The sequence below is a fragment of the Grampus griseus genome (assembly GCF_964374135.1).
Source record: "Grampus griseus genome assembly, chromosome: 11".
Taxonomy (NCBI): Eukaryota; Metazoa; Chordata; class Mammalia; order Artiodactyla; family Delphinidae; genus Grampus; species Grampus griseus.
The window spans coordinates 78,377,565-78,391,190 of NC_139005.1; the positions used below are offsets into that span (position 1 = coordinate 78,377,565).

The 13,626-nt window shown below is 40.6% G+C and overlaps 1 protein-coding gene across 1 annotated transcript in view; it reads left to right on the forward strand.

Annotated features, from left to right (window-relative positions):
• CFAP54 (cilia and flagella associated protein 54) overlaps window positions 1-13,626 on the forward strand; it is a gene marked incomplete at its 3' end in the record, with an annotated part of 310,342 nt that overhangs the window by 20,598 nt on the left and 276,118 nt on the right. The window contains exons 4-5 of the mRNA XM_082667031.1: window positions 1,704-1,875; window positions 6,608-6,666. Of these exons, the coding sequence (XP_082523157.1) occupies window positions 1,704-1,875; window positions 6,608-6,666 (231 nt within the window). The remainder of the gene's footprint in view (window positions 1-1,703; window positions 1,876-6,607; window positions 6,667-13,626) is intronic.

A 13,626-nucleotide genomic window follows, 5' to 3' on the forward strand; every position in this document is an offset into this window, starting at 1 on the left:
ATTGTTCACTAAACCCCACTGCCTCAGGCAAGGCTTAAATCTTCCCATTCTTTTTATCCCCCCTTTCAGAGCTCCATTTCAGGACTCTTTTTTCTTTTTTGTAACATCTTTATTGGAGTATAATTGCTTTACAGTGGTGTGTTAGTTTCTGCTTTATAACAAAGTGAATCAGTTATATATATACATATATGCCCGTATCTCTTCCCTCTTGCGTCTGCCTCCCTCCCACCCTCCCTATCCCACTCCTCTAGGTGGTCACAAAGCACCGAGCTGATGTCCCTGTGCTATGCGGCTGCTTCCCACTAGCTATCTGTTTTACATTTGGTAGTGTATATACGTCCATGCCTCTCTCTCACTTTGTCCCAGCTTACCCTTCCCCCTCCCCGTATCCTCAAGCCCATTCTCTAGTAGGTCTGTGTCTTTATTCCCGTCTTACCCCTGGGTTCTTCATGACCTTTTTTTTTTTTTTTAGATTCCATATATATGTGTTAGCATACGGTATTTGTTTGTCTCTTTCTGACTTAACTTCACTCTGTATGACAGACCCTAGGTCCATCCACCTCACTACAAATAACTCAGTTTCGTTTCTTTTTATGGCTGAGTAATATTCCATTGTATATAAGTGCCACATCTTCTTTATCCATTTATCTGTCCATGGTTGCTTCCATGTCCTGGCTATTGTAAATAGAGCTGCAATGAACATTGTGGTACATGACTCTTCTTGAATTATGGTTTCTCAGGACAACCTCAGAGGCCTTTGATCTCTCCTAGCTCCTGCATGTAGCTTTGTCTTCCATCTGCTTTGCATCTTTCACACTTTTGTCAGAATTAATTTCTAAAGTGTAAATCAAATAATTGTACTCCATTGCTCTTTGGATTTGCCCTTTTGCCGTAGTCCATATTCCTTGCAATGGTGTGGAAGCTCTCCATGTTCTGACCATGGACCACCTCTATAGCCTAATTTATCTTAAACCTTCTCATCCAACTTTAAAAAAGACTTTCAAATCAGTGACCACAGCAAGCACCTCAAGCATTCCTAACACTGTGTGTGCCTGGAACACTTTTCCCTCTGTCAAGAGCCTTGTCTTCGTCATCTTTGACTCCCTGTTGCTTAGCGTGTGGCAAACAGAGGTGGTCAGCAAACATTTGCTGAAGGAATTGTGTAAATGGTAATAATTACATCTGAATTAATATGTTAACATGCCATTGTGGGGCTTTACAAAAATTGATTCAATTCTATATTCTTGGAAGTAGGATTTTGTACTTTTTTTTTGCTTTTGAAAATTTTTTTGACCAAGGAAAGGTGATCTTAACTAAATGAATGCTTTGAAGAAACCTATTTTACCGTGTTTCTTTCCATATGTTAGTCCAATAAGGCTGCTGTAACAAAAATCCAGAGGTTGGATGGCTTAAACAACATTTATTGCTCACAGTTCTGGAGACCGGGAAATGCATGATCAGGGTGCTGGAAAATTCAGTGTCTGATAAGGGCCTGATTCCCCCTGTGTCCCCATATGGCAGACGGCAAGGTTGCAACATATAAATTTTGGGAGGACACAAACATTCAGTCTATTGACCTCTACTAATTTATTGAATCAGTTAAGAAGAATCGTTTCCATTTTAGTTTTGTACATTTTAAGAAGTGCTTTCCTAAGTTGCATACACGTTATTTATATTCTTTTTCTTTTCCTCATGTGTTTCAGTTTCATGCTTTAAGTGGCAGAAATATTTGCAACTACCAGCTGGTCTGTGACAGTGACATGAACCTGCAGAATAAAGAATCTGTGGCCCGGTGTCTGCATATCTTGTCCTCCTTAAGGCTCATCATGCAGGTGGCTTTGCCACAGGAGCAACTTTGCTGGATTATATTCAATGGTATATGTCAGTGTCTTTTATTTTTCATTGTGTCTTTCAGAAAGGTATTTAAATACTGAGTTTGACGGTGACTTGATTACCTTGTGATTTAAAACATGTTCATTTCCTCTTAGGGGCAAGACGGGAATAAAGATGCAGACCTACTAGAGAATGGACTTGAGGATATGGGGAGGGGGAAGGGTAAGCTGGGACAAAGTGAGAGAGTGGCATGGACATATATACACTACCAAACGTAAAATAGATAGCTAGTGGGAAGCAGCCGCATAGCACAGGGACATCAGCTCGGTGCTTTGTGACCACCTAGAGGGGTGGGATAGGGAGGGTGGGAGGGGGGAGGCAGACGCAGGAGGGAAGAGATATGGGGACATATGTATATATATAACTGATTCACTTTGTTATAAAGCAGAAACTAACACACCCTTATAAAGCAATTTAATAAAGATGTTATTTCCTAATAGGATACTTGCAGGCTTTTTTACATTTTTATTATATTTCAGTTTGTCCTTACGAGGAGGGACTTATACAGCATGTCTGTGGATTTTCTGCTCAAGGGAGGGTCAGAGGCTGTGGGGATAATCAGTTTCACATATATACAAAATAGGGACCACAGTTAGTAAGTAAATATAAATGGGGAAGGATCGGAGGACAGGTTAGATCGTTTCTAAGCATCATGCGTTTATTGGTCCTCTCCATGAACACTTCGGCCAATGACCAGGGCTTCCTATGCATCAGCCTTCTTGTCCTGCTTGATTTTGAGTGAGGAGCTCTGAGAATGTGCATGTATGTATGTGTATAGTGTATTTACATACATATATATGCATCGTACAGATACACATATGTACATGTATATGCATTATATATGTATTATATATGTTTCATGAAATGAATGTTATCTATCAAAATGTAGCATTTGTTTTTTCCTTTTAAGACTTACAATTTAAATTCAACTAAAATTCTCTTTAAAGTTACAATTTGAAGTTACGATGAGTCGCCTGATGAGTCGCCTACAGTATTGTTTTCTGGATAACATATTCCTGAAAGAAAAGTAATAAGAGTGTGTTCTGTGTGTCTAAGACCAGGGCAAAATAACCTGGAAGAAAACATATTGGATTTTCTCTCATCCATGGCAACTGACAGTACATTTCCTAGCCTTTTACTTCCTTGATCTCCCCAAATAATTTGACATTTTGATTGTAATTAGACCTTACATTTGCTACCAGAGGTAAGGCTGACTCTGGAAGACATTTTTCAGTCCAGTGATTGTTAAGCTTTTGGGCCTCCTCATCCTCAGAGTTGCCACGGCTGTCTCTGCACCTGGATTCCTCACACATCTTGGCAGGGATTGAACAGGGAGAGCTTCTGTACTCAGGAAGGAGTGATAGGCCTGAGGGTTGGGCCCTGCAGTCAGGCTTTGCTTGAAAGGTGGAAATGATGCACCTGTCTGAAACCCTTTTCAGATCACACACAAAACCCCCCAATATTCTTAAAAAAAAAAAGGCTGAACGATTTCTGTATCTTCTACATCCTTTTTCTGGTGTGTGCTTTTTCCTTATACATATGACATCGTGTTCTAGATTTTATCCTGTTTCCTAAATAGTTTTCAGCTCAGCACTATGGTTTTAGAATCTAGCCGTGTTGCTATATGTAAACCTAGTTTGTTAACTCTGCCTGCTGAATTGTATTTGGCAGATAGCTATGCACCCGTAGGGATGGGTACCTGGTTTGCCCTGCCTCTCTAACTGCACAAATAATTCTGCAGTGAATATCCTTGCCTCTGTCCTTTTATAGACCTGTGTGAGAGTTTTCTGGGACTTATGCCCAGGAGTGAGGTTCCTGGATTGTGGGAGATACATATACTTAGTGTCATTAACTGCTGTTCCTGTTTTAGTTAATTCATCTCAAACTTATTAAGTGCCAGGCATTGTTCTAGATGCTAGGGATACAGTAGTGGACGACAGACAAAAACCCTGTTCTCATGCTTACATAATGCTTCAGGGAGATGATGAACAAGTCAAGACTAAGTGATGTATCAGATGGTGATGAGTGCTATGGAGGAAAGTAGAGCCGAGAAAGGGGTTAGGGAGAGCACTGGCTGGGCTGGGGCTGGGCTGCAAGTTTATTTTATTTTTAAAAAAAGATTTATTTATTTTATTTTAATTTTTTGGGCTGCATTGGGTCTTCGTTGCTGCGCACAGGCCTTCTCTAGTTGCGGTGAGTGGGGGGCTACTCTTTGTGGTGGTGCGCGGGCTTCTCATTGCGGTGGCTTCTCTTGTTGTGGAGCACGGGCTCTAGGCACACGGGCTTCAGTAGTTGTGGCATGAGGGCTCAGTAGTTGTGGCTCGCGGGCTCTAGAGCTCAGGCTCAGTAGTTGTGGTGCACAGGCTTAGTTGCTCCGCAGCATGTAGGATCTTCCCACACCAGGGCTCGAACCCATGTCCCCTGCATTGGCAGGCAGATTCTTAACCACTGTGTCACCAGGGAAGTCCCGGGCAGCAGTTTTAAGTGGAATGGTCATGGTAGGCCTCACCTGAGATGAGATGCCGTTGGAGTAAACACCTGACTGAGACATCTGGGTGTTTGGGGGAAGGGCATTCCAACTGGGAGATTAACAAGTGCAAAGAGCTTGTAGTTTTAAAACTTTGGAATTTAAGTCACGAAAAAATAAATTGACCTGCAGTCAGTTTCTCAAAATACATTTGACCTTTCCAGTTAGATGTTAACACTCTTTTAATTGACTATTATACACACACACCCTTGTTTTTAAGACATTTAACCAGTCTTCGTTCTTTCACAAAATCTAACTGGGTAAATGAATGTTGGATAACATCTGACATCTCAACTAACCTGAACCCAACTCATTTGAACCCTCAAATAGTCAAGATTATTTTGGTGGTGGCTATCTTAGATGAAAAGGAGTCACATGACAAGGCAATAAACTCTGTATTAGGGATTTGGTTAAAAATCAAACCAACTCGCAAAGATAGCCTGAGAACGTAAAGGTTTAGTCTGTGCTCCGTTTTGTACCATGTACTCTCTCCATCGGGCTCCTGCCGTGGAATCTGTGAGCCAGGCCAAGATCCTGAACCATCAGAGAAGGATTCTGTTATAGTCAGGGTGCACTAGGGCTGCGAAGGTTAAAGGCACATCTTTGAAATACAGAGGGCCCTTGTTATTCTTGAGGGCGGTCTCCTGGGGCTTTCTGAAATCCCACAACTCCCACTGCTGAATGTTTGGGCTTCTGGCTTACACCTGAATCACGTGTTTTGTGGAGAGTCATGTGTTTCCTATGCATATCCTTACTTGGTGACTTTTTTTTTTTCCCCCCTGAAAACACAGTTACACAGTTGGGTCAACAAAGCCAAGTCGAGATGAGAATGCGGAGCTTGAGCTCTTACTAGCTGAGTGGTTTTTTCCCCCAGTGGATCTTACATGAGATAAACAACTCTCTGTCATGGGAGCAGGCACACTAAGAATGTGGGGGACTTGTATTCTCTGTGAACTTTATGGTACTTTAAGTGTTTAAGATTCTATTCAGTACTTTTTGGTCACTGATTTGTGTAATGTTTATTATGCTTGCAGATGTATTTTAATCAAGGGATGTGTGTTTTGGAGCAGATGCTGTTTTCTCAGAAGCTTTTAAAGTTTAAACGTGAACATAGGATTTGGAATTGTTGAATTTTGGTGGTTATGAATTTTAGATGAGATATTTTATAGAAAATATTTAGATTGATTGTCATTATAATTACATGCCTTTTTAAAGCATGGTATTATACTGCTTTTTGGGTTATGTTTATAGCCTGATAATGTCCTTTGTATACAGAAGGCTATATGGTGATGTCATTCCCCACTCGTCCTCCAAATGCTGCCATAAAATAGTCTTCTATCCTCATTTAATTAGTGGCTTGATTTTAAAACAAAATCATACTTGAATGATCTTAAATAGGAGCTGGAAATGGCGTTTTTCATTAGAGTGCTTATGGGACGTACCTTAATAATGGGGTAAATATTATATGAGACAGTGAATGAATATAATACAACCTTTTATGCATTATGAGTTTTAAATTATGAGTTTCCTTCTTGCGTATTGTGTGCCATCTGATTAAATGTGTATTCTAGTCTTATTTGGAGATAAATCTTCAGTTTTTCAACTGTGAGGAAACCATGGGAATCCATAACATTTTATGTGAATTAATAAAACCACAAAGTACATAAATTATGCTACTAAAATACTCTTTTGTTCAATATATTTCAAAACTTAAACTGCCTTTAAAATGAGACTAAAAGAGGTGCTTCCCTGGTGGCGCAGTGGTTGAGAGTCTGCCTGCCGATGCAGGGGACACGGGTTCGTGCCCCGGTCCGGGAAGATCCCACATGCCGTGGAGTGGCTGGGCCCGTGAGCCGTGGCTGCTGAGCCTGCGCATCTGGAGCCTGTGCTCTGCAACGGGAGAGGCCACAGCAGTGAGAGGCCCGCGTACCGGAAAAAAAAAAAAAAAAAAAAAAGAGACTAAAAGATTCCTGTTTCAACATATTTAAAATATGGTCATATTAGTTCTTTCAGTAATTTGGCTACAAGTTACAAAAAAGTTTATAATGATTATAACTCTCTAGCCAGTATCAGATTTTCTCATGAGAAAATCACTTGTTTTGGGAGCTACCAACTTAAACTGCAGAAATTGGAATGTAAAATTTCAACATTTGACTGTAAAACATGTTAATCTTTTTCTCCATCTAGGTACCATTTACATTTACACCATTTGCAGAAAACTGATGATCATAGGTCACTCTTCTAAGGTATGGAATTTACCGACAAAATATCTTCCCCTGTAATTCCTGGCTTTCTTAAGACTTTTGTTAGCATTGCATACTAAACAAAGAAAATTTGTGAATTATATAACAAAATTTAGTGAATTTACATAGGTTTACTGTTTTTAGCTTTCCTTTAATATGATCATGTAAAAATGTAGACAATAAAGTATTAATGAGAAGAAAGAATTCTAAAATTGATAGGTATTTCTCCAGTGCCCTTCAGTCTCTCAAATTAGTCATAACTTGTCAATACGTTACTGAACATCCATCTGATAACTATATCTCTGGGGAGGGTGGCCATCCATTCTAGCTTGCCCAAGACAGTCCTGTTTTATGCCTGTTGTCCTGGAGTAAGTATTAATAGTGCCTACTTTCACTTTTAAAAATGTGCTGGTTTGGGTGATAAACTATGGTTAGCCTGTTTATGTCTTGTTATGGAGCTTGGACTGCATTTTGCTTGAAGAGCTGGACTGTACTTATGGTCCAGACACTAGTTGGGTGAACAAACTCTTAAACTATGTCCCAGTTTTGAGCTGACTTTGTTTTACAGTAAGATTCTCACTGACCAGTACTTACTGCTTGGTTTCAGCTCGAGGAAGTGGCTGACACTTCTGTTGACTTCCTTACCATGTTGGTAGCACTTCTGTCTGCAGGAGACATATTTATTCCCTGTGTTCACTGTCCAGTCATTGGAATGTAGGCCAAGAAGGGACAATATACTCTCCTTGAGACCATACTTGAGTTCTTTCTGGCATTTGCAACACTACTACTTTAGTCTTCTCAACTGCATGCAAACCTTGCTCTGAATATTCTAACGCTCGGGACAGATATTTTTTCCTTATTTCCTCAAAACACAGCCAAGTATCTTAAAAGTTGACAATGCTTAAAAAATAGATAGAAGCAAAGATGTTTGCATGCTTAGTGGATAACATTAATTGGGTGTTCTCTCTCTGTTTTGCTCCTTGCATTTAAAAGCTCTATTACTGACAGTGACTTGAACAAACTCTCTGCCAGCTTTTTGAGTGTGACTTAAAATGAGGGGAGACTGTCCCATGTATAATGTAAATTTGGCCTGCAGACTATTCCAACAATTCTCTATCCAGTTCCAGATGATTTCCTAAAAAGAATTTGCAGTCTCCTGTTGCACTTGCTGTGGCAACAAATACTGCTCCGTGGAGCCATCGTAGTTTGGTCTGCTTATAGCATTTGTCTGGCAGGACTTTGAAGGGCAGAGATGTCTGTGCCAACATTTAACTGTTAGTGTTTGTACTTGTTAATGCTGAGAGAATTTTAATTTAACATGATAGTCATCTTAAAATAATTTCTTATTTATACCCTTTGTAAGACATCTTCTTTCTCCCTCATATAACTTGAGTTTCTCTCTGACAAAATAAGGAAGGCCTGAAGGAGGATCGTTCTATGTCCCAATCTTGTGGGATGGGAGTGGGGGAGTGAGGAATGCAAGAATTTGGGGGTGGTGGGTGGCTGTACAGTTGGCACTTTCAGATCAGGGTGAAATTCTTTCAGTTTGTTCAGTATAATAAGTTTCAAGGAAATTAATTTTCACCCTGAAATTCACAGACCCTCAGCTGACGAGTTGATTCCTGAGCTGAGACTATAAATGGGCTCGATGGGTCCATTTAATGGGGACAAGCCCTTGGCAGTCCAGCCACGTCTGAATCCTCCTGATTCTGTAGCTACTTTAGAGTTCAAGTCTGTTATAGCAAAAGACAGAAGGAGAAACAGATGTGGAATCCTTAGGCTTTTTTTGATGTCACCCCAGAGCAATCTAAAGTCCTATTCCTATAGGAGCTGGGAATTATGATTACCATTTGTTATTATTATTGAATCCCTACTCTGTGTTAGGTACTGTGCGAAGGGCTTTGCATACACAATAATGCCATAATAGTCTTATGAGGTGGATACCACCACCATCACTGTCCTTTGTCGAATGAATGCTTATCATCTCTATGGTATGCTTCTAAGCGCTTTCACATATTATCTCATTTAATCCTCACACCAGCACTTTGAGAAGGTGCCATCATTACCTTTATCTTATAGACCAGGAAGCTGAGGCTTAGAAAGGTTAATTCGCTCAAGGTCACACATCTAGTTAGAGATGTAGTGGGAGGCCAGAGCCAATGCCACCCTGTACTGCCTCTCAACACCATTAGAATAAGGCGTGTCTGTTGGCATATCCCATGACCCACCGTATTTTGGTTCATCTTTGCAAATGGAGGACTTGTGTGGGAGCTCCTGATACAATGTTGAAATATTTTCTGACATGACTGAAGGCATCCTGAAGACCAAGACTGGCCAGGGCTTTTCCCCGAATGGGAAGCACTTTTGTGCTGAGGCAGGTCACCAGCATAAGCTTAGCGAATGGAGGGAGGGCAGTTCTCTAAGCCTCTTTCCCTAAAGACATAAGACAGTTTGCTTTCCTTTATGGTAAAAGCTGTAGTTTCTTCTGAGGCATTTACAACTGTAGTATAGTACTCAGCAAACATTAAAGAATTCAGTAGAATCTATTTATTCTAAGAAAATGTTGATTTCTGTTTTCCCTATTTACCAAATTGAAATAGTTTGGTAAAGTGTGTGGCTTGAACAGTGGTTGTCAGATCAGTCCTCATATGGTTACATAAACTTCAAGTCCAGCCTTTGAAATGCTTCTCAGTGTTTTCCCTCAAAGGGTATGAGTTGATATAAATGACGCTGCAGTGCCATCCTGTGGCTCAGCTGATTAATTGTGTGTGTGTTTTTCCTACCTGACACCTGAACCATGCTTTTGCTAGGCTCCTATAATATGGTTTTTCAAAGTTGCTTTTTTTTTTTTTAATGAAGACAATAGTCCTCCTGGAATCGTCAAGTTTTTATTAATAGAAATAATTCAGGGGCAAGAAAAAATGCTACAAATTAAGAGAGTTTTTTTTTTTTTTTTTGGAAATGGCATTTCATCTTTAAAACCTGAATGATGGTTTCTCAGAGCCCTAAGTGGAATGATGGCTTTTCTCCTTTTTGTCATAGTTTCCCTGTTTAGTGGGAAGAATCCTGCTGCACTTGGGAATCCAGAGACCTGAATTTCAGCCCCAGCTCTGTCACTTACAAGCAGTTTAGTCTCTTGGAGTCAGATTAGGTTACTTTTAAGGTCCCTTCTGGCACTAAAATCTGTGATTTAGGGTCTTTGATGCTAAGTCTGAGGCCAAACCCAAACATCATGTGAACAGCTGTTCACTGATGCTATTTTTATTTTGAAATGTGAAATTTCTAATACCAGGAATCCTGAGAACTTTGGAAAGATGTGGATATAAGGGGGGGGGAGTTTATACATGGTTTAATTCCACCTCCCCCCAAATACAACAACCTGAATGTAAAATCCACAATAAGATTTCTGTGCAGCAGATACGAGGAATTCAAGAGTTTTGCTGACTGTTAATTCCATATCAGTTGTGTGGCAAAATCAGCAAACAATGACAGCAGCAGCAACGAAAACAGCCGTAAAGCGACCCCAGGCCAACTTAGTAGAGATATAGTGTCTAGAACCAGGGAGGGGGAGTTTCCTTTCACTATGGTCTAGTTACACACTTTAAAGGGACTTTGGCAACCTGGAGCAAAGCCGTGGAAGACCAACCATGATGGGAAAGGGAAGTGCAGTCCTGGGAGGTATAGAAGTGCTTGGGGATCTTTTTCCTGGAGAGAGAGCTGGGGGAGAGGGCAGGCTGCATAGGTGCTTTCAGATTCTTGGAAGGCGGTGATTTGCAAGTTGAGGTTTGAGTGGTCTTGTGCTGTTCCAGAAGACATAACTAGGATGAATGCACCAGAGGTGTATCAAGGTTGATTGCATTTCAGATTACAGAAGTTCATGTTTAGAATTGTCTTCTTATGCCACGTGGCATATTCCTTGTTACTGGAGGTGGGAAGTCGTGGGCGGGGAAGGTGTGGGACATCAGGTGGTGGTGCTAGTGATGTTGGGGAGGGGATGAAATTAGATAGATTTTCAACCCTTTGATCCTGTGATTACCTGACGTAGGTCCATGTTTAGCATCATGAACTGAAACTTTTCAATGAAGTTCAGTCAGTCAGTCAGCAGAGATTTGTTGCATGTTTACTACATGCCAAATAAAATTCTGGGGGCTGGGGATACAGTGTGAACAAGACAGACAGGGCCCTTTCCTAAGGTGAACTTGCATTCTAGTGGGATGAGCTTCCATTCCCAGCGGATAGCAAAGAATATTACAAGTCTGTGTCAAACCCCGCTTTGCTTCCAACAGCCCCCTTTCCTCTGGACTCAAAATTGACCAGACGGTGGAGAGTTCTGGCTTTTCAGGCTTCTTTTTTCTTTTAGATGTCCACTGAGCTGCTTGCACACATGTTATACACATTGTCTTTGAGGGCTCCAAAGATGGTAATAGGGTCTGAATGTTACCAGTGTTTCATCTGTTTTTACTGTTAAATGCTTTGTCAATCTGATGGGTTTGCTTTATACCTGTGAAGCTCCTGGACCTTTTTGATGATTTGCCTTTTCACATTGGGTTTGACTACTACAGACTTATTTTTCCTTAATTATTTCCTCAGTCATTGAAGGCTGAATTTGTGATTGGAAGAGGAGCTTTTTTCTGTTGTCCAAATTTATTATCATTATTTTCTTGAGAATCTAGACGACTTGTTAACTCTCCCTTGGTTGTTTCTGCTGACTTTAGGGTTGTTCAGTGAATTCATTGAATAGCACTTGGGAATATCTGCTAGGTACCTGGCACTGCTCTAGGTGCTGGGGATATAATAACAAAAAAGGCACTGTTGTTATTTTCAAAGAGATCAGAGTAAGGTTTTGGAATCACACACAGGAGCATATTAATGCAATTGGATGTGACATATATATGTGTATGTAAGAATCTATGTAAATTATATACAGTGTATAGATACACATGTATATACATACAGTGCAATTACAGGAGAGGCAGAATTGAAGGAAAGAGCATTTCTCTTTACGGATGTTAGCAGAGTCCTCTTCAGCAGCTAGTTCTCTTTCCCCTGCTCTCCCTCCCCCTTCTCCTCCTCCTCTTCCTCTGTCTTTCCCATGCTCCCCCTTCCTTCTTCTTTGTCTTCATTGTCATTAGCAAAGCTAACACTTAGTATGTGTTTACTGTGTTCTAAGCACTTAGCATGTATTAATGAAAACAATCCTATAAAACAGTTACTGGTATACCTGTTTTGCAGATGAAGAACCTGAGGCTCGTGGAGTTTAACTGTCCAAGTACCACTGCTAATAGTGGAGGTAGAGTTTCAGCTCAGTCTTATGGGGAAGGAGAGAACAGAGTGAGCAGAGATGCATATTTGGACCATTAAGATGTTTTGTGGAATGGAAAGTATTTTGGACCAGCTTTAAGCATACTATGCAAGGTCAAGAGTAATGGGGGTGGGGTGGGGGAAGGCAGGGACTAGGTTGTGCCCTATAAATGCCCTATAAAGGAAGCAACTGCACAGCACAGGGAGATCAGCTCGGTGCTTTGTGACCACCTAGAGGGGTGGGATAGGGAGGGTGGCAGGGAGACGCAAGAGGGAGGGGCTATGGGGATATATGTGTATGTATAGCTGATTCACTTTGTTATACAGCAGAAACTCACACAGCATTGTACAGCAGTTATACTCCAATAAAGATGTGAAAAAAAATGCCCTATAAAGGGTTTGAACTTTGTTATATAGACAATAGGGAACCATTGAATGTTTAAATCACAAGAGTGACACAACTCAACTTGCATTTTAGAAGGATAACTCTGGTGGATTAAGGAAGATGCTTAAGGAAGCGGGGTATTTAAGAAGATAAGGAGACAAGTGAGGAAATATCCCAATAGTCCTGGGAGACTGCTTTGTTAAGGCTGATATTTTCCCATGGATAGAATTTAGAATTTGATATTCTGAGATACTTTGCTCATAGATTCTTATTTCCATCCCAGTAATAGTTCTAATAGCAATATGTGGAGCAGAGCCCAAATTTCTTCTAATATTCAATCAAGTGAAGGGCAGTACAGTCCATTTACCGTTTGAAATTTTATTTTTTTAAAATTTTTATTGGAGTATAGTTGATTTACTATGTTGTGTTAGTTTCAGGTATATAGCAAAGTGAATAAGTTACACATATACATATATCCACTCTTTTTTTTTAGATTCTTTTCCCATATAGGCCATTACAGAGTATTGAGTAGGCTATACAGCAAGTTCTTATTAGTTATATATTTTATAAATAGTAGTGTGTATGTGTCAATCCCAATCTCCCATTTTATCCCTCCCCCCTTATCCACTGTTGACCATAATTTTTCTACATTCATGACTCGACTTCTGTTTTGTAAATAAGTTCATTTGTACCCCTTTTTTTAAAGGTTCCACAAATAAGCTGTATCATACGATATTTGTCTTTCTGTGTCTGACTTACTTCACTCAGTATGACAATCTCTAGGTCCATCCATGTTCCAGCAAATGGCATTATTTTGTTCTTTTTTATGGCTGACTAATATTCTGTTGTATATATATACCACATCTTTATCCATTCCTCTGTTGATGGACATTTAAGTTGCTTCCATGTCCTGGCTACCCTTTGAGGTTTTAGAATATTTTTTTTTTGGCTGCGTTGGGTCTTTGTTGCTGCACGCAGGCTTTCTCTAGTTGTGGCAAGCGGGAGCTACTCTTTGTTGCGGTGCGCGGGCTTCTCATTTGTGGTGGTTTCTCTCTTGTTGCAGAGCATAGGTGCATAGGCTTCAGTAGTTGCAGCATGTGGGCTCAGTAGTTGTGGCTCGTGGGCTCTAGAGCGCAGGTTCAGTAGTTATGGCACATGGGCTCAGTTGCTCCACAGCATGTGGGATCTTCCCAGACCAGGGATCAAACCTGTGTCCCCTGCATTGGGAGGCAGATTCTTAACCACTGCGCCACCAGGGAAGTCCCTAGAATATTTTC